The sequence below is a fragment of the Schistocerca americana genome, chromosome 10 (genome assembly GCF_021461395.2).
Source record: "Schistocerca americana isolate TAMUIC-IGC-003095 chromosome 10, iqSchAmer2.1, whole genome shotgun sequence".
NCBI lineage: Eukaryota > Metazoa > Arthropoda > Insecta > Orthoptera > Acrididae > Schistocerca > Schistocerca americana.
This window is the reverse complement of record NC_060128.1, coordinates 147,615,260-147,637,049: the sequence shown is the minus strand read 5'-3', so window position 1 is coordinate 147,637,049 and position 21,790 is coordinate 147,615,260. Positions and strand designations below refer to the sequence as shown.

Here is a 21,790-nt window from a genome sequence, read left to right as displayed (position 1 = left end):
ATTAGGTAAGTGACCAAAGACTTTTGTGGCAGCATAATTTACCGCCTTCTGAGCCAAAGTTAGATTTAACCTTGAGTAGTGAAGATCATCTTTTCTCCTAGTGTTGTAGCCATGTACACTGCTATTTTGAATTCGTTCGGATTATTAATAACAAATTTCATAAGAGAATATATATATTGAGAGGCTACAGTGAAGATCCCTAGCCGGCCGCGATGGCCGTGCGGTTCTGGCGCTGCAGTCCGGAACCGCGGGACTGCTACGGTCGCAGGTTCGAATCCTGCCTCGGGCTTGGGTGCGTGTGATGTCCTTAGGTTAGTTAGGTTTAAGTAGTTCTAAGTTCTAGGGGACTTATGATCTAAGATGTTGAGTCCCATAGTGCTCAGAGCCATTTGAACCATATTTTTGAAGATCCCTAGCTCTTTAAATAAGTGTCTGCAGGATGATCTTGGATGAGCTCCAGCAATTACTCTGATTACACGCTTTTGTGCAATGAACACTCTTTTACTCAATGAAGAGTTACCCCAGAATATGATGCCATACGAAAGCAGAGAATGAAAATAGGCGTGGTAAGCAAATTTACTGAGATGTATATCGCCAAAATTTGCAATGACCCTAATAGCATAAGTAGCTGAACTCAAATGTTTCATCAGATCCTCAGTGTGTTTTTTCCAGTTCAACCCCTCATCAATGCATACACCTAGAAATTTTGAATATTCTACCTTAGCTACCGATTTCTGATCGAAGTCTATATTTATTAATGGTGTCATTCCATTTACCGTGTGGAACTGTATACACTGTGTTTTGTCAAAGTTTAATGAGAGCCCATTTGCAGAGAACCACTTAATGATTTTCTGAAAAACATCGTTTACAATTTCACCAGTTAATTCTTGTCTGTTGGGTGTGATGGTTGCTGTGTTGGCAGAAGAGCCAACACCGTGTTGCTAGAGGAGGCCTAAATGCACGCGTTTAATTACACGCAGACTGGCGTGAGGTCTGGAACAGGTCAGAGAAATAAGACTAGCAAAACAGGAGGTAACTGGTACAATACTTAACTTTAATCCACAATTGGTGAACATCTCTCTTGACTGTACATGTTTCACAAGATAAATATCAATTGAATACGGCGCCTTGCTAGGTCGTAGCAAATGACGTAGCTGAAGGCTATGCTAACTATCGTCTCGGCAAATGAGAGCGTAATTTGTCAGTGAACCATTGCTATGAACGTCGGCTGTACAACTGGGGCGATTGCTAGGACGTCTCTCTAGACCTGCCGTGTGGTGGCGCTCGGTCTGCAATCACTGACAGTGGCGACACGCGGGTCCGACAATACCACCGGACCGCGGCCGATTTAAAGGCTACCACCTAGCAAGTGTGGTGGTGTCTGGCGGTGACACCACAATGGTTATACCTGTATCATCGACAAAAAGTACCAGCTTTGCATCTTCGTGAATATAGAATGGCAAGTCATTAATATATAGTAAGAACAGCAGAGGACCTATATAATGTTACAATTATAAAAGAGCCCTCCTTCAGTTTAAGTTGACAGGCACATGCTTCTATATGTTGCTGCAGACAAAACTTTTTTCTATCTAAGCTTTCTACACAGTGATAACTTTTGACATATGTGGCAACTCCTCCTCCCACCTTATTCTCTCTACCAATATGTGCAGCTAGTTTAAAACCACTGATATTTACCTTTTCCATATCAGAAACAATGTGATGCTCAGACAGGCATAGTATATCTATTACATTATCAGATTCAATGTCATCTAAACAAACCAGGAGCTCATCTGCTTTATTCTTCAATCACGGAATGTTTTGGTGAAAATGGTAACATTATTTTTTACTTTACTTTTGTGAGAATCTTCTTTTTCTTTAATCCACCAATATTTTGGTTAAATATGGTAACATTATTATTTACTTTCCTGTTGCGAGAATTTTGTGAATTTTGGACCTCTTTAGCACCTGCCTGCCTGAACTTCTCATTGGACACTGATATTAGTACATCCATGAGCACTAATGTACCCCCCTTATGGATTTTGCTAACAACCCTGCCGGTTTTCCCTTCCCTTTCCTACTGAGATCTGGCTGAGGAGCTGCACGAGCTGGGCCTGTTGATTGTTGGAGAGTAAAAGGGCTCGTACCAAGAGCGGCAGTTCATGTGTAGTGAAAGGAAAGCTGTGTAATCCTGCTTTAAGTACACGCCTCCAATTACAACCATTATCTCTTGACGCATTTGTAGTTGCGTAGGTGGTGGCTTAATTTTAAAACCACGAGTTTGTTTAATGTCGTTTAAGGATCCTGTGTTTAACTATTGCAAAAATTAACTCTAAAGTCATTTACTTGTCAGCTTGAATTTGTTTTGAGATTTCTATATTTAATTAGAGCAATGTTTTTATGAGAAACTTTGTCTTGAAATTTTATGCTCTGTGTTTTTTTTTTTTAATAAGTACCGAGGATTGAAAGTTTCTCAGAGAGTTATATTGTAATAAAGTAAATCATGTTTGAGAATTGTGGCCTAGTCCTTTAATTAACTGAACCTTTCTTGTTCTATCGCAAGGTTGCGCTACATGCAGATAAACGGACTATCGGCACGTACTGCGCAACTCTACTGTAGGCCCTGACGAAAACGCACGAACTGTGTCTAGTAATACGGAGGTATCCAAAAACCTATCTATCGAAGCACTCAGGTGAATCTAAATAATTCGCCCCTGATTAGGAACTTATAATATGTCACAAATTCGCTTTACTTTCCGACGCAAACGACAACGGCTCCGAAAGACCATATCGATATTGTTTCGTTGAATGGTTCGACCGCTGACACTTGTTGATGGTCCAGCACTGAAATCTGCAGCAGTTTGCGGAAGGGTTGCACTTCTATCACGTTGAACGATTCTCTTCAGTCGACACTGGTCCCGTTCTTGAAGGATTTTTTTTCCGGCCGCAGCGATGTCGGAGATCTGGTGCTTCACCGGACTCGTGATATTCACGGTAGAGTCGTGAAATACTCGTTCGGGAAAATCCCCACTTGATCGCGACCTCGGATATGCTGTGCCCCATCGCTCGTGCGCCGACTGTAACACCACGTCCAGACTCACGTAAATCTCGATAACCTGCCATTGTCGCAGCAGTAACCGATCTAACAACTGCGCGAAGACACTTGTCTTATGAAGCGCCATATTCTGCCTGTTTAAATATCTCTGTATTTGAATACGCATGCCTATACCAGTTTCTTTGGCGATTCAGCGTGTTTTACTACTTACTGTGACTGTACACATTGTTCTAGATGCGCTCTTGCTTCATCGCTGGTGCAACTATTGTTTTGCCCACGGCACTGAAAACCATTTTCAGCACAGGACACAAACTGCACACACTGTCTTCCACAACATTAACTTGTTTATGTTATGAAGTGCTACGAACTGTGGGATATATTTTGCACTCTATAGCCAAAGATTCTATTGTGTGTGTGTGTGTGTGTGTGTGTGTGTGTGTGTGTGTGTGTGCGGGGGAGAAGGGGGGAAGTTGGCGGGGTGGGGAGGCGGGGGGGGGGGGGAGGGGGGGAGGTTGTGTTTGTGTGCGCAATTGTATGCGTATGTGTGCGTCTCAGATATTTTGCCAGGTTCAGCAATCTGGTGTAGTTGGTATAAGATATTTAATGTGATTATTTATTGTGATATATTTCATGTTTATGGGATGATGGCTATATTATTTTAAATGTTTTATAGTCTTGCAGTGGTTGGTGTTATACTTCCAACATTTCACATATTCTTCCGATTTTATACTAAAACTAGCGAACCGGTCAATGCTTCGAAACTTCTAAATATGTATGGGAATTGGATATGCATCACACTCATTGTAGCCCTTTCTCACTGCACATCTCATCCTCCCTCACCATGTCCATCGCATCCTCCACCTCCTTCTCCTCCACCCTTTCTCCTCGCATTTCCTCCTTCCCCATCATTCTGTCAGTTTCTTCCTCACCCTCTCTCTCTACCAGGTGTAGAAGCCGGAATTTGCCTGTAGATGGTGCTAGCTGTCAGCGTAGGGCCCGTGAGACCGCGTCTGCAGCCCATCCGCTTCCTGCAAAAACTGATGGCGAATGTCAGCACACAGTAACCCAAGTCCATACATCGGTATCTGTTTCAAACCCCCAAATATGTCAAGTTTTGTGCCTAAGAACTACGATTTGCGGACAGCATTGGTTTTCTGTTATCGTTTGAAGAAACGTGGTGCGTAATCGCATCGAATGCTTGTCGCAGCTTTCGGCGAACATGCTCTTGGGAAAACACAGTCTCTCTAGTGCTTCAAAAAATTCAAAAGAGGTGATTTTGACGTGAGAAACGACAAGCACGGGAAACCACCGAAAAAGGCCGAAGACAACGAATTGCAGACCTTATTGGATGAAGATGATACTCAAACTCAACAGGAACTTGCGGAACAATTCAATGTGGCTGAGAAAGCCATTTCTGTCGGTTGAAAGCTATGAGAAAGGTGCAGAAAATGGGAATATTGGTTCCGCATGAACTGAATGAATACAGCAAGCAAATCGAAAGACCACTTGTGAATTTCTGCCTGCCAGATACAAAAAAAAGGTCGTTTCCTCACCGAATAGTGACAGGTTATGAAAAATGGATGTATTTTGAGAATCCTAAGCGTCGTAAATCATGGGTGAATCCAGGCAAACCATCGACATCCACTGAAATACCAAATCGCTTTGGAAAGAAGACAATGCTCTTTGTATGGTGGGATAAGAAGGGTGTCATCTATTGTGAGCTGCCAACACCCGGTGAAACCGTTAACACTGGTCGCTACCAACAGCAGATGATCCATTTAAATCGAGCATTACGTGCAAAAACGACCGGAATATGAAAAAAGGCAACATAAAATCGTATGGCTCCATGATAACACCCGATCACACACAGCAAAACGGGTCAGGGAAAGGCTGAGGCGTTCAGATTGGGAATACTATGGCAAGTGTCTTATTCTCCAGACTTGGCTCCATCCGGTTATCATCCGTTTGCATCACTGGGACACGCCCTCGCTGAACAACCCTTCAGTTCGTGTGAAAATGAATGAAAATGGTTCGCTGACTGGTTCATTTCAAAAGAAAAACTGTTTCTTTGGCGCGCATTCATAGCCCGCCGGAGAGGTGGGAGAAATGTATAAACAGCAATGGAGATTATTTTGAATAAAATATTGTTCATCAGTTTCAACCAACAGACTGTTAATTATTGCAACCAAATTCCTGTTTGATACTTCTACACCCAATATGTCCAATTGCTCCCTTCCGCATCTCTTACCGCTCTCTCTGATCTTGAGCCTTCTTTATTGCAAACGGAACTTTGATTGTGAGTTGAATCTGTTTAAAATAGACGGATATAAGTGAGACCTCTCCGGCTCTAAGGTCTGTGAGGATAGTGGTTTCAATGTCAGTACTTCGCCTAGTTTTAATCTGCATACGGGTAGGATTACAAACTTTCGGACGATTCAGATTCCACAGCATCAGCCGATAACCCATAAATACTACTTTCCTATTTTCTGTAAAAACAGAAAGTGAGGTAGAAAACAAATCAGCATCCTGTATATGTATATACATTACTGGCCATTAAAATTGCTACACCAAGAAGAAACGCAGATGATAAACGGGTATTCATTGGACAAATATATTATACTAGAACTGACATGTGATTACATTTTCACGCAATTTGGGTGCATAGATCCTGAGAAATCAGTACCCAGAACAACCACCTCTGGCCGTAATAACGGCCTTGACACGCCTGGGCATTGTCAAACAGAGCTGGGATGGCGTGTACAGGCACAGCTGCCCACGCAGCTTCGACACGATACCACAGTTCATCAAGAGTAGTGACTGGCGTATTGTGACGAGCCAGTGGCTCGGCCACCATTGACCAGACGTTTTCAATTGGTGAGAGATCTGGAGAATGTGGTGGCCAGGGAAGCAGTCGAACATTTTCTGTATCCAGAAACGCCCCGTATAGGACATGAAACATGTTGTCGTGCATTATCCTGCTGAAATGTAGGGTTTCGCAGGGATAGAATGAAGGGTAGAGTCACGGGTCGTAACACATCTGAAATGTAATGTCCACTGTTCAAAGTGCCGTCAATGCGAACAAGAGGTGACCGAGACGTGTAACCAGTGGCACCCCATACCATCACGCCGGGTGATACGCCAGTATGGCGATGACGAATACACGCTTCCAATGTGCGTTCACCGCGATGTCGCCAAACATGGATGCGACCATCATGGTGCTGTAAACAGAACCTGGATTTATCCGAAAAAATGACGTTTTGCCATTCGTGCACCCAGGTTCGTCTTCGAGTACACCATCGCAGGCGCTCCTGTCTGTGATGCAGCGTCAAGGGTAACCGCAGCGATGGTCTCCGAGCTATCAGTCCATGCTGCTGCAAACGTCGTCGAACTGTTCGTGCAGATGGTTGTTGTCTTGCAAACGTCCCCATCTGTGGACTCAGGGATCGGGACGTGGCTGCACGATCCGTTACAGCCATGCGGATAAGATGTCTGTCATCTCGACTGCTAGTGAGACTAGGCCGTTGGCATCCAGCACGGCGTTCCGTATTACCCTCCTGAACCCACCGATTCCATATTCTGCTAACAGTCACTGGATCTCGACCAACGCGAGTAGCAATGTCGCGATACAATAAACCGCAATCCGACCTTTATCAAAGTCGGTAATGCGATGGTACGCATTTCTCCTCCTTGCACGAGGCATCACAACAACGTTTCACCAGGCCACGCCGTTCAACTGCTGTTTGTGTATGAGAAATCGGTTGGAAACTATCCTCATGTCAGCACGTTGTAGGTGTCGCCACCGGCGCCCACCTTGTGTGAATGCTCTGAAAAGCTAATCATTTGCATATCAAGCATCTTCTTCCTGTCGGTTAAATTTCGCGTGTGTAGCACGTCATCTTCGTGGTGTAGAAATTTTAATTGCCAGTGGTGTATATATCCGCGTGTTTGTATGTACATAAATTTTGCTTTTATATAGTTTTAAAGATAATTTTAATATATATTGTTGTGGTCTTCAGTATCAAGACTGGTTTGATGCTACTCTCCATGCTATTCTATCCTGTGTGAGACTCTTCATTTCCCAATAACTACTGCTACTTTCCTTCTGAATCTGCTTGCTGTGTTCACCTCTTGGTCTCCCTCTGGGATTTTCAGCCCCCCCCCCTTTTCTCTATACACACACACACACACACACACACACACACACAGACGAGCGCGCGCGCTCACACACACAAGTTACACTTCCTTTCAATGCTAAATTGTTGGTCCCTTAAGGTCTCAGAATGATTACTATGAACTGATCTCTTCTTTTTGTCAATTTCTGCCACAAATTTCTTGTCTCTGCAGTTCTCTTCAGTACCTCCTCATTTCTGATCTACCCATCTAATCTTCAACATTCTTCTGTGGCACTACATTCCAAAACCTTCTGTTCTCTTCTTTACTTCTTGCACTTCGATACATGGATGCACTCCAGACAATTACTTCCAGAAGAGACTTCCCAACACTTAAATCTACACTGTATTATTTCTCTTCTTGAGAAATGCTTTCCTTTCCATTTTCAGTATACACTTTATATCCTCTCTACTTTGTCAGTCATTTTACTGCCGTATAGCAAAACCCATCTATGTCGTCTCTTAATCTAACTCCCACAGCATTACCATTATTCGTATTGTTTTGTTGATGTTCATCTTACATCCCCCTTTCAAGACAATGAAAAACAATTCGTGTTATGGTTTAAATGCACTGCTACGGTAGTTAAAACTGAGTGCGAGAAAGATAACGCAACAATACATTTTCACAGTAGAGCATTTACGGGGTGTTCAAAAAGTCTCTCCGCAGTGCCGTATGATTGTTAGCCGTGCGTGCCTTATGGTTGTTCGCCTGCCTGGGTTTTTCAACGAAACAATAAACGCACAACGATACTGCAGTGATATTCTGTGCCCATTCACAGGAGAACTTGTGTCAAGTGAAATACTGAATGCTTATTTTGAACAAGATGGTGCAATCGCACATACAGCTCGCGTTTTAATGTCACTGTTTGCTGATGTTTTTGGTGATCGCGTAATTTCACAGGGACTTGGCCTCCACGATCGCCTGACCTAGCACCACCTTACTTTTTCTTCTGGGGTGCAGCGAAAGCAACTGTTTATAAAAACCGTCCAAAATCCATCGATGAATTGAATACTCCAATATCGACTTCTGTTCTGTTGCAGAAGAAATGTTACAGCTTGTGTTTGGAAACATGATGAGACGAAATTACAATGAAATGAACACTCTTAGCTGCTTACAGGCGTTGACATACGCCAACGGGGACAGATGAAAATGTGTGCCCCGACCGGGACTCGAACCCGGGATCTCCCGCTTACATGGCAGACGCTCTATCCATCTGAGCCACCGAGGACACAGAGGATAGCGCGACTGCAGGGATTTATCCCTGGCACGCCTCCCGCGACACGCACATTCTCAACGTATTGTCCCGCACTACATTCGTAGTGCGCCCGCCCATTATACTCATTACTCAAGGCGCGTTGCTGATTCCCGTAAGAGTTCGGGCACTGTTTGTGCATCCGCACAGAAGAAGAAGATGGTCAAGTGGACATGTCCGAAAGAACAGATACCATCTTATATATATATATATATATATATATATATATATATATATATATTGTGTGTGTGTGTGTGTGTGTGTGTGTGTGTGATTAGACTAACTGAATTATGTATTCAGCAACAGGGGGGACCATTTCAACATTTAATATGAAAATTTATAAGTAAAAATGAATATTCAACAAATTAATAACTTGTATTTCACTGAGTTTCGTTTCGGTACATTCACTGCGTCATACGGTACGTGCGGCTAACAATCATACGGCACTGCGGAGAGAGCTTTTGAACGCTCCATACTTTCTCTCATACACATGAACCATGTCCTGCCTTCATAATCTTCAGAGGACAATCATATATCGCGTTGACTTAAGTATAATTATTGTCTCTGAAATAAAATTGGCGTTTCTCTTCGACTAGTTGTTAATTTCTTCCAGTTACCTTCTGTACCATACTGTAGCAGTTCTTTCGATGTATGGTCCAAGTTTCATGGCGATGACACAAATCATGCGAGCGTTACGTTCTTCCTTAAGTTTTTTTACACCACTGTATATGTTATGTCAGAGACTGGTCTCATGCAGCCCTCCATGCTACTCTATCCTGTGCAAAGCTCTTCATCTCCAAATAACTGCTGCCACCTACATCGATCTGTACATGCATACTGTACTCATCGACAGCAACGGACTATGTGGACAGTATTGCGCTGTGGTGGTGACAGACCTTTCCGTTATGGCTGCACACAATTACCTATTGACGTTGGCTCAGCCTCCTTTCCCCCTTTTCGTGTTTGCAGAGGGAATGCATCTCGATCCACATCGGTCAGGCTGGAGTCCAGATGGGCAACGCGTGCTGGGAGCTGTACTGCCTGGAGCACGGGATCCACCCGGACGGCCAGATGCCGTCCGACAAGACACTCGGCTACGGCGAGGACAGCTTCAACACGTTCTTCAGCGAGACCAGCACCGGCAAGCACGTGCCCAGGGCCGTCTTCGTCGACCTCGAGCCCAGCGTCGTCGGTAAGCGACACTCTCCACACACCAGTCAGTCTCTCTGGAGATGTATCATTAAGGAGTTTTGGCACCCATATTAATATCTTTGCGGTCTTGAAAAGCTCAGCCGGCCGGGGTGGCCGTGCGGTTCTAGGCGCTTCAATCCGGAACCGTGAGACTACTACGGTCGCAGCTTCGAATCCTGCTTCGGGCATGGATGTGTGTGATGTCCTTAGGTTGGTTAGGTTTAAGTACTTCTAAGGTCTAGGGGACTGATGACCTCAGATGTTAAGTTCCATAATGCTCAGAGCCATTTGAACCATTTTTTTGGAAAGCTCAGCCACTGCCTTTACCAGCAGCTTCGCATTCTCCCACGGTTATATTAGGGGCACCTTATCCTTCAGCCAGTCCACTGTACTCCTGAATGTGGGTCCTGGACCAGCGTCCCCTCCAGTGTTCTCAAAGAGATCCATCTGCATGAGCTCCTCCTGCTGTGAGGTGATCTTGACCAGTGGATAGCCTTGCTGGATAACCGACATCCTAATAACCGATACTGCAGTGCTATAGGTCTGTTATCTTATTTTTTGCCTCGGCTTTTTCTGGACACACTTATCCTGAGAAGTGAGAGTCTTAGATTCCTCCCTTGTTCTCCTATTGCCTGCCCTCGATGTAGAAGGGGTTTGAACACCCCCTTCGCCCTGGGACAGTCTTTTCTTGAAGGTCTTGGGCTCAAGTCCTTTTAGTTCCCTCCACGTTCGTATAGGAAGCCACTCTTTTTCTTCCTTCAGCTTTTGTTCTCTAAGAAGTTTCCTCCTCTGAGCCACAGGCAAGTCTTTATCTTAATCTACTCCCACTTCTTGAACAGCTCTGTCCCCCTGTTCTACATCTACATCTACATTGATACTCCGCAAGCCACCCAACGGTGTGTGGCGGAGGGCACTTTACCTGCCACTGTCTTTACCTCCCTTTCCTGTTCCAGTCGCGTATGGTTCGCGGGAAGAACGACTGCCTGAAAGCCTCCGTGCGCGCTCTAATCTCTCTAATTTTACATTCGTGATCTCCTCGGGAGGTATAAGTAGGGGGAAGCAATATATTCGATACCTCATCCAGAAACGCACCCTCTCGAAACCTGGCGAGCAAGCTACACCGCGATGCAGAGCGCCTCTCTTGCAGAGTCTGCCACTTGAGTTTATTAAACATCTCCGTAACGCTATCACGGTTACCAAATAACCCAGTGACGAAACGCGCCGCTCTTCTTTGGATCTTCTCTATCTCCTCCGTCAACCCGACCTGGTACGGATCCCACACTGATGAGCAATACTCAAGTATAGGTCGAACGAGTGTTTTGTAAGCCACCTCCTTTGTTGATGGACTACATTTTCTAAGCACTCTCCCAATGAATCTCAACCTGGTACCCGCCTTACCAACAACTAGTTTTATATGATCATTCCACTTCAAATCGTTCCGTACTCATACTCCCAGATATTTTACAGAAGTAACTGCTACCAGTGTTTGTTCCGCTATCATATAATCATACAATAAAGGATCCTTCTTTCTATGTATTCGCAATACATTACATTTGTCTATGTTAAGGGTCAGTTGCCACTCCCTGCACCAAGTGCCTATCCGCTGCAGATCTTCCTGTATTTCGCTACAATTTTCTAATGCAGCAACTTCTCTGTATACTACAGCATCATCCGCGAAAAGCCGCATGGAACTTCCGACACTATCTACTAAGTCAGCCCCAATGTTTGGGTGTCTGAGGTCTCAACTTGCCCCTCACTATTGCTACTTTGTTTCGTGTTCATTTTGGTCCCATGAGAGTTGAGTATCTAATCAGACCACACTGCGGAAACCCCATGCAGTGCAAGGCTAATTACGCCGGGAGGTCGCACATTATCCCTGAGGCTCCATTCACGACCCATCTTCTCATGTGCCACCCACCTCTTGACATGGATTGCATCAGACTTTGGGTTGGGTATTGAGGAGCTGGGAAGGACAAGGAATGGATATGGTATGACAGGTTGTTGTGGGACACACTTAGTCTGGTCCATCAGCCAAGACCTTACTGACCATAGTTCCCCACAGCCAACACAGCCCTCAGCTTCAAGCAAACACACAAGCCTCCCCACCCTCACGGACAGTGCTACTTCAAGGTGGTGTCCCCCAGAGAGAAGCACATCTTTACTTCTCGGTCGCTTGCTGAACAGCTTCTGACCATGTGAGAACGTGGTAACTCCATCCTTAGTTTATTTACTGAAAAGCCGCTAAGCGTCTTGGAATGAAATCAGTACAATCACAGTCCATTTCTTGTTTATTTGCTAGACAGTCTCAAATGGTGTGGGAACTGTACGAACATCAAATATAGCCCCCCTCTTGTTTATTTACTGAACAGCCGCCAAGTGTCTGGGAATGCAGTAACTTCGGTTGTGCACCATCCCTGTTTACTTACTAGACAGTATCTGAAGGTGTGGGAGTGAAACAAATTTAATTATAGTCACTCTCTTGTTTACTTACTGAACAGCAGGCAGTGGTCTGGGAAAGCAATAAATTCAGCTGCAGTCCCTCCCTTTGTACTTGCTAGACATCCTCTAAATGCGTGGGAGTGTAGTAATCTTAACTACAGTGCCTCTCTTGTTTACTTACTAAACAGCAGGCAAGTGTGTGCGAGTGCAACGACTTCAGCTGTGCTCCATCTCTTGTTTACTTGCTAAAAAGACTGTCAACTTGTGGGAGTGTAGAAACTTCATCTTCGGTCCCTCTCTTGTTAATTACTGAACACCAGGCAAGTGCGTGGGAATGCAATAACTTCAGCTGTGCTCCATCCTTCGTTTACTTGCTATACGGCCACTAAATGTGTGGGAGTGTAGCAGCTTCAACTTCAGTCCCTCTCTTGTTAATGACTGAACAGCTGGCAAATGTCTGGGAATGCAATAACATCAGCTGTGCTCTATCCCTTGATTACTTGCTAAATGACCTCTAAATGTGTGAGAGTGTAGCAACTTCATCTTCAGTCCCTCTCTTGTTAGTTATTGCACAGCTGGCAAGTGTCTGGGAACGCAATAACTTCAGCTGTGCTCCATCCCTTGTTTACTTCCTATACGGCCTCTAAAAATGTGGAAGTGTAGCAACTTCAACCTCAGTCCCTCTCTTGTTCATTACTGAACACCTAGCAAGTGCCTGGGAACGCAATAAATTCAGCTGTGCTCCATCCCTTGTTTACCTGTTATATGGCCTCTAAATTTGTGGAAGTGTAGCAACTTCAGTCCCTCTCCTATTAATTGCTGAACAGCTGGCTAGTGTCTGTGAATGCCATTACTTCAACTGTTCTCCATCCCTAGATTACTTGCAAGACAACCTGTAAACGAGTGGGAGTGTAGCAACTTCAACTTCAGTCCCTCTCTTGAACTTCAGCTATGCTCTCTCCCTTTATAACTTGCTGGACAACTTCTAAACATATGGGACTGTAGCAACACATCTATGCTCCAACACTTGTTTACCACAGAATACCCATAAGCATAAGGGAATATAAAAGGGTTTTTAAATAAAACAGACTTTCTTAACATTGTACGAGGGTTGACTGAAAAGTAATGCCCCCACCTTCTTAACTATTCAACAGTTGGCAGCATTGGTATGCGGCAGGTGCTGGGTTGTTCCGTAGCCTCTTCTCTACAGCTCCAGTTGGCGGGAAGCCTTAGCATTGAACGGTTGTGTTGTTACAGTGTAAAGTATGGAACCCTGGGTAGACGGTCAGTCAATGCGATTTAAGCAGCGTGCAGTCACTGAATTCTTGACAGCAGAACGTGTCACCCCGAAGGAAATTCATCAGAGAATGAAAGCAGTTTATGGTAATTGTGTTTATGTGAGTACTGTGCGTCTTCATTCTCGTGTTGCGAGAGGAGTTCCTGGCAAATTTCAAGTCTGTGCGCTTTCATTTCAGGAGTCAGCATCTGGGGTACCCATCATGAACAGATCTTCCGATAGCCAATCAAAGCAATACTGTGACCCACACGTTCTTGTGAAATGCCGTTTGTGCGTGCAGTTTCTCTCTGAGTGATACGACGATCGTCCTGAATCAATCAGTCAACATTTTGCTTGTGAAACTCGGTGCTTACTGCCACACCCCGTCCAACTCTGTCACGCAGGTCAGATGTTACCGCCTCAACATCTTTAAACTTACTCGCCCAACGACGCACAGTACTCACATCAACACAATCACCATAAACTGCTTTCATTCTCTGATGAATCTCCTTTGGGGTGACACCATCTGCTGTCAAGAATTCAATGACTGCACGTTGCTTAAATCGCATTGAGCGACCGTCTGCGCAGGGTTCCATTCTTTTACACTGTAACAACACAACCGTTCAATGCTAAGGCTTCCCGCCAACTGGCGCTGTAGAAAAGAGGTTACGGAACAAGCCAGTACCTGCCGCGCATACCAGTGCTGCCAACTGTTGAAGCGTTACGAAGGTGGAGGCATTACTTTTCAGCCAATCCTCGCACGTCTTTTTTCTTCATGTCTACATATTTATTTCTCCACATAGTTACCCTAGAGACGAATAAATTTCTCCCCAGTTTGTTGATACCATCATTGTAAGTCAAGCTTACCGAGATGTCTTGGAGAGAATGATCTCCATGGCAACCAGAATGGATTTCGAAAACATCGATCATGTGAAACCCAAATTCCATTTCTATGTTCTTTTTTTAAGAAAAAAGGCTAGGGACAGACGGTTTAAGCCAGTTTTATATTTTCTTAAGGAGACAAAGGACAGATTTAAATTTTTATGTTGTTATTCTGATTGTGTTATTCTGTAATAATGAGATTTGTTCTTTAGTCACAATTAAAATTATGTGCCAACCACAAGTTTGTCCATCAGCAATGATCTGTAGCCTCCTATCTCCTTAGAGTAGTTGTGGTTAAATTGCAATTTTGGTTTCTCTGGCACGTAATTTGAGCAGTGACACAGTTCAACTGGAACCGTCTGCCCCTGTTCTTCTAAAAAAAAAAATACAGATGAAATTACCAAAGATCAAATCTTTGAACTACAGACGCTTGTCCTTCACCAGATTAGATCATTAATTAATAAAACAAACAGTATTTTAAAGATAATAATTAGATCTTATTGCAAAATAATCACAGACAGTCACCACCATAAGCGTACTATCAAGTTCATTGCTTACGTAACCAAATTTTGCACAACACTAATGATTCACCTTGAGTTACTTATGGAAAGATTTCGTCCGTCCCGGCAGACAGGCCAGATATTTAACTGAAGGACGGAAGCGCGACTAATACACGGTGGTACTCGGAACAAACGAGTAAAAAGCAACCGCCAAGCGATTTCGAAGATGATCAGGCTGTAAGCCAGGGCAGAAAACACGCCGAACACACACACACACGATCTCAGCCTGCCCGCCAAGGCAACAAACCCCATCTGCCCCACATACCAGACCATTTCTGCAACAGCAAATAATTCACGCGGCAGACAAATTCAACTCGTGATTCGCCTTTTTCAAGGCCATGCAAGGCTTACCAACTACGTGAGTATCTGTAACATAACTGATAACAAAACTGAGACATTTACCGAATAAAAGAACAATTAAAATTACACTGACTTAATAAAAGCTCTGCCCTTCATATTAAAAGAAAGTCTAAAACCAAAACTGGGCGAAGAGCACACTAATTAACATGCTACATCAATTTCACACTGGAAGGAACCTTTAAAACAAGCAGTAAGACTCTATTTCCTTTTACATTTGCCGAAATAATTAGATTCCGCTCCGTGGATCAACACTTCGAAACCATAGACTTCGTAAGTTCCGTATAACACTCTCTTATTCAAAACCATCCTTAACTGATCTCCGGTAGAGGCGGATATCTCTTCTGAACAGCACCTAACAAGACATTTTAGATATGTCCAATAATGTTCATGTCTATGGAGGTTGGTGGCGAGCGGATGTGTTTAAACTCAGAAGAGTGTTCCTGGAGCCACTTTGTAGCAATTCTGGACGTGTGGAGAGCCGCATTGTCGTTCAGAAATTGCACAAGTCCGTCGGAATGCACAACGAACATGAATAGACTCGACAGGATGCTTACGTACGTGTCACCCGTCAGTCGTATCTAGACCTATGGGTACCATATCACTCCAACTGCACACGCCCCACACCAATACAGAGCCTCCAGCAGCTTGAACAGTCCCCTGCTGACATGCAGGATCCATGGATTCGAGGTGGTCTCCACACATGTACATGTCCATCCGCTCGGTACAATTTGAAATGAGACTTGTCCGACGAGGCAACATGTTACGAGTCATCAACAGTGCAATGCCAGTGTTGACGGGTACAGGCGAGGCGTATAGCTTTGTGTCACGCAGTCATCGAGGATACCCGAGTGGGCTCCGGCAGCCTATATGAATGATGTTTCGTTGAATGGTTCGCACGCTGACACTTGTTGATGACCCAACATTGAAACCTGCAGCCATTTTCGGACGGTTTGCCCTTCTGTCACGTTTAACGATTCTCTTCAGTCGTCATTGGTCCCGTTCTTGCAGGATCTATTTCCGGTCGAACGGATGTCGGAGATTTGATGTTTTATCGGATTCCTGATATTCACGGTAAACTCCTGAAATGGTCGTAAGGGAAAATCCCCACTTCCTCGTTACCTCGGAGATGCTCTGTACCATAGCTCGTGCGCCAACTATAACACCGCGTTCAAACGCACTTAGCCGGCCGCGGTGGTCTAGTGGTTCTAGGCGCTGAGTCCGGAACCGCGCGACTGCTACGGTCGCAGGTTCGAATCCTGCCACGGGCATGGATGTGTGTGATGTCCTTAGGTTAGTTAGGTTTAAGTAGTTCAAAGTTCTAGGGGACTGATGACCACAGATGTTAAGTCCCTTAGTGCTCAGAGCCATTTGAACCATTTAGCCTAACGCACTTAAAGCTTGATAAGCTGCCATTGTAGCAGCAATAACCGATCTAACAACTTCGCCAGATCCTTGTTGACTTATATAGTCGTTGCCGACCGCAGCGCCGTATCCTGCATGTCTACATATCTCTGTATTTGCACACACATGCCTGTACCAATTTCTTTGGTGCTTCATTGTATTTAAAAGATGCACCAGATCTACAATTTTGTAGGTTCGTCAATGAAATTTTGTACCGTGCTTCACATGAGATTAACACATTTATTGTTAGGTTGCTTATATTGTATATACGAGTATTTAACCTTTATATGGAATTTAAAAAAATTATTTTTAAAAACCGATGTATCTACTTTTCTCTCAGAAACTGTTAGAGAGATTTGTAAAAGATATTCTCTCTTTAGCCTCTTTACATACAGTAAACTTTTCTTATGAGGCTTCTTGAATATATCTATTAGGAGAATTTTAATATTTTTTTTTATTATAACGCTGTAAGTATAATACGAAATTCATCCAAAATTCCAAACACTTTGCCCCATATCTCAGCTTACAATCATGATTTCAAAATTTACTCTTGAGACAACATTTATTGGATTTATAGAAATAAGAATACAAAGTTTCATAATCCTAGCCTTCATAGATTCGGAGAACAAGGTACACAAAGTTTAAAAAACACAATTTTTAAGAAATCCAATTTAAAGGTCATCTTAACGTTTTTTTGTGTCACCTCTTCAGAAGGCCCCGGATTTGTACTCAGGGTTCTCTTTCCCTTTAAGGTTACTCTTCTGGTTTCTTGTTTTCTTCTTTCTTTTCTTTAGCAGGTCTTCAACTGACTTCGTGTAAATACATTGTAAATTTCATTTCCTCGAGATGTAGCGAGTGAAATTTCCTATTTTAAAGTCCATTCTCTCTAATACCTTCATTATCCCTACGTTCCCTTTATTAAATACACGAACTGCATCAACTCTAACACATGAAAATGTGGTTGTAGGGCATCGTTTGCACATGACTGGATTTCTCATTTGAATTCTGGATTTTGACACGAACACACATTTCTAGACATTCAGGATCGCCCAGAAACCTGTACGTGGGCTTGACAACATCCAGGATATAATTTGGAAGCCTCTTCTTGTGAACGTGTGGGTTGTTATCACTTTCAGCTTGCAGATACTGGATGTTCAAAAACTCTCTCCGCAGTGCCGCATGACTGTTAGCCGCGCGTGCCGTATGCCGCAATGAAGATACGGAAACTCATTGAAATACAAATTGTTAATTTATCCAATATTTATTTTCACATACAAATATTCACATTAAATGTTGAAAGTGACCCCCCTCTTATTGAATACACAATTAAAATTCTTCTAATCATATTTCCAAACACTAGCTGTAACATTTCTTCTGTAATAGAATCAGTGAACGTGGATATTGTAGTTTTCAATTCATCGATGGATTTTGACGGTTTTTCTGGACGGTTGCTTTCACTGCACCTCAGGAGAAAATGTCAGGTGGTGCTAGGTCAGGCGATCGTAGAGGCCAAAGTTCCTGTGAAATTATGAGATCACTAAAAACGTCAGCAAGCAATGACATTGAAATGCGAGCTGTATGTGCGGTTGCACCATCTTGTTGAAAATAACCGTTCAGTATTTCGCTTAACACAAGTTCCCCTACGAATGGGCACAGAATATCGCTGCAGTATCGTTGTGCGTTTATTGTTTCGTTGAAAAATATGGAACCCACAATCGGACGTCTAGAAACTGCAATCCAAACTCCTACTTTCATAGAATGAAGTGGTTCCTCATGAATACACAGTGGACTTCCAGTACTCTACATACGAGAATTTTGCGAGTTCATGTACCCGGATAAATGAAACCACGCCTCATCAGGGAAAAACGTTTCATTACGAATATCACCTCCATTTTGTTGAACGACATTTTTGAACCATTGAAAATAATGTCTCTTGCCATGATCAGTATTTTTCAGTTCTTGCACGACTGTCACTTTGTATGGGAAAAGTTCTAATATTTTCCTTACAGCTGTGTGGGCCGTTCCGACACTAACATCGATTTCCTGGGCGAGTTTTCTTACTCACTTATTCAGACTCACGGACATTTTATCGGAAATATCGAGTAGTTTATTCCCCGACAAAACGCTAGGACGACAACTTCTCGGTGCATCTGTCACTGAACTTGTACTTCGAAACTTGTCAATCAAATCTAGCACAGTATCGCGTTGTGGCAGTGTTGTCTCCGGAAAAAAAGAACTAACGAACTGAAACTGTGTATTTACCGCCAGCTTTGAACACTTGTTCGACTAAAAACAAAAGTTCATCAGTGGTTAGCATTCTAACAGTGACAAAAACGAAACAAACGAACAAAGGAACTAAACTTACACGCTCACGTCAACACGTAACGACACACACCAACGATACTACTGACGCTGTCTGAGATAAGCGAAACTGGAATGTTGGGAGAGTCCACTTGAGGGGAAGTAACCCAGGCAGGCGAACAATCATACAGCACGCGCGGCTAACAATCATACGGAACTGCGGAGAGACTTTTTGAACACCCCGTACTAATATCAGCTAATATTGCACAGATGACGAGCCCATACTGCATTTTTCATGTCACGCTGGATAGGTTATGTCTCATAGTCTTCCCATAATTCTCTTGTAGAATTTCTATCATCTTGTTCGTGGGTCTGTTATGTCCACCGGTTCCCCTTCCATTCTGCCCTTCAAATCACTGACTAGTTCCCTCAATCCGGAGCCCGTTCGCTTCTGGATGTGTCCAGTGCGGCCTTCTAGCGATATACCGTGCCAGTTCGCTTGAAAGTAATCCATGGAATCGTTGCCCACCGAGCTAGTACTGTGCTGCTTCAAAATGTGGCCGTGTCAGGAAGGTAGCGTCAAATTTTTTATTATTTTTCAGGCGTTTCGGATACGATTTGATACTGAAACTCTGGAAATTTATTGTCCATGGATTCCACTAGTAAATAAAAAATAAACTGAAAATTTTGGTCAGTTTCATAAACGTCCCCCATTAAAGGGACCACACTGTGTTTCAGGTCGAATAAACTCGATTTTCGGTTTTCATCGTATTTCGATAGATTAAGGTTTTATTTAAGTACTCTGAAAAGGATTTAGCTGAAAATTTTTTTTCGATCATTTAAAGAGCATTTTCCTACCACGTGTGTTTATGGGGTACGCCCACTCTTCTGTCACCCACTTTTCTGCATACATTTTAGATTTTTATATCCCCTACATTGCACGTTAGGGATTTTTTTTACTCCCGAGTGTGTTGGCTATACTTCGAATGCAACGGCCGGTATTCTTTTGTTTCTGCTGTTTGTAAAGAACACGCTTTTAAACACGCGGTTAGTTTTGTTCAAGTGTGGTTGCGAGTAGTTGTTATAGACAACATGCAGGTATACTATGGGCAGGCAATTAGGAGAAATAAAGAAAATTTTGAGGCAATGAAGAGAGTTGTTTGGGCCATATTCTTCCATAAGTCCTCTACTGATGATAAGCCATGTCAAGAATTGTGTCCATCAGGAGAAAATTCGTGGTGCAAATACAATAGGGCTCAGGCAACCGCAGAATCTTATTCTCACCAGCATTCTCTTCCTGCTGCTGTTATTGCAGCAGTTAAACCTATGTTCAGAGACTTGGCTCATTCTGACCTAAGAAAATGTCTGCATGGGCAGACACAGAACCCAAATGAATGTTTCAACAGCATAATTTGGAACCGCCTTCTTAAAACTGTATTTGTAGTCATGCATACAATGAAACTAGGAGTTCATGATGCTGTTATTACATTCAGTTGTGGTAATATTGGAAAGCGTTGGGTACTGAAAAAGCTGTGAATTAATCCTGGTGAAAATATGATCACTGGGCTACAACACTGCGATAAAATGAGGATAGGCAGACAGGTCTGCATCTAATATGGGCAAGAAAGCAAGACAAACATCCGGAAGGTGAAAAAGAAGGTGGAAGACTTGATAGAGGCCAAAGAAGGGCCATCATATACAGCAGGACAGTGTTAATTAACTGTAGGTAACAAATTTCAAAAGTTTTTTCTTTAAAGTCAATTTCCCACAAACTAAAATTTTCAGTACATATGCCCCATTATATGAGAAACTATCATAGATACACGAATGAAATTTTCAGAGACTCTGCATAACATAAAGAGCCGCATCTGGTATTACATTCATTAATATTCCCCCATTAGGAAGTCCATAAAAATACTTTCTGCAGAAAAAACTTGATATTTTTTGTTTATAATTTTAAAAAAGTATTTCTTAAAAACTATAAAATGAATAAAGTAGATTTTAGTACTGTTAGCATCATATAACATACAGTAAAAATATTAAGGTCCTACATCAAATAGTTTTTTTTTCAGAAATGGGTCAAATACTTGCCTAAATTTACGTGGTTTAGGTAGGCTGGATGTTGTCCTCTTAAGGGAGCGAAGCCGTGTGTGCCATCTGTCTGAATATCGTGCAAGCTGTCCATCCGCTTCAGCTGCTCTTCCAGGACCTTTGCTGTCTCTAGCAGAATTACATTGTAGTCTGAAAACCGTAAATATTTTATTTCTTTTCGACGGACTTTAATTCTCTTTCCATACATATGTTTTAACACGATTCCCACCCTCATCAAATTTCAAATACATTCTTTTTTCCTTTTTTGTGGTCAATTGCTATTTCGCTCTATTAAGCGACATTTTAGATCTCACAACGAAGCAGTCATTTTCAGGCTCCACTATAAAAAACCAATTCGCCTCCCCCACTCCCTGTAATATAATATGTCAGGCACGCCCTCTCAACCAATATAAAAATATATGGCTGGAAAGCACTCTAGCAAGAGCGTCGTGTAACGTAAAACTCCAATTGCTTTTCACGTCGCGTCACGTAGAACGCAGCAACAGGTGTATGCACTCGAAACAGGCGTGCAGCTTATGACTTCGGCAATATGGAAATGCCCCTAAAGCGATCATAAATGATTAAAATAGTGCTCGAAGAGCAAATGCGTAATCCTGTCGTCGTAAGTAAGAGACATGAGCTACAAGCCCGATATTATAGTTCGTTATCACCATGCCAAGGCAGCGCAACATACACTACTGGCCATTAAAATTACTACACCACGAAGATGGCGTGCTACAGACGCGAAATTTAACCAACAGGAAGAAGATGTTGTGATATGCAAATGGTTAGCTTTTCAGAGCATTCACACAAGG

General features: G+C 43.1%; 1 protein-coding gene and 1 non-coding gene across 2 annotated transcripts in view; one reads left to right on the top strand and one right to left on the bottom strand.

Moving 5' to 3' along the window:
• LOC124552397 (tubulin alpha-3 chain-like) overlaps window positions 1–21,790 on the top strand; it is a 216,377-nt gene that overhangs the window by 59,800 nt on the left and 134,787 nt on the right. Inside the window, exon 2 of the mRNA XM_047126657.1 lies at window positions 9,444–9,666. Coding sequence (XP_046982613.1) covers window positions 9,444–9,666 — 223 coding nt within the window. The remainder of the gene's footprint in view (window positions 1–9,443; window positions 9,667–21,790) is intronic.
• Window positions 8,377–8,450, bottom strand: Trnat-ugu. Its single transcript has one exon. It is a non-coding gene; the product is annotated as a tRNA-Thr (tRNA).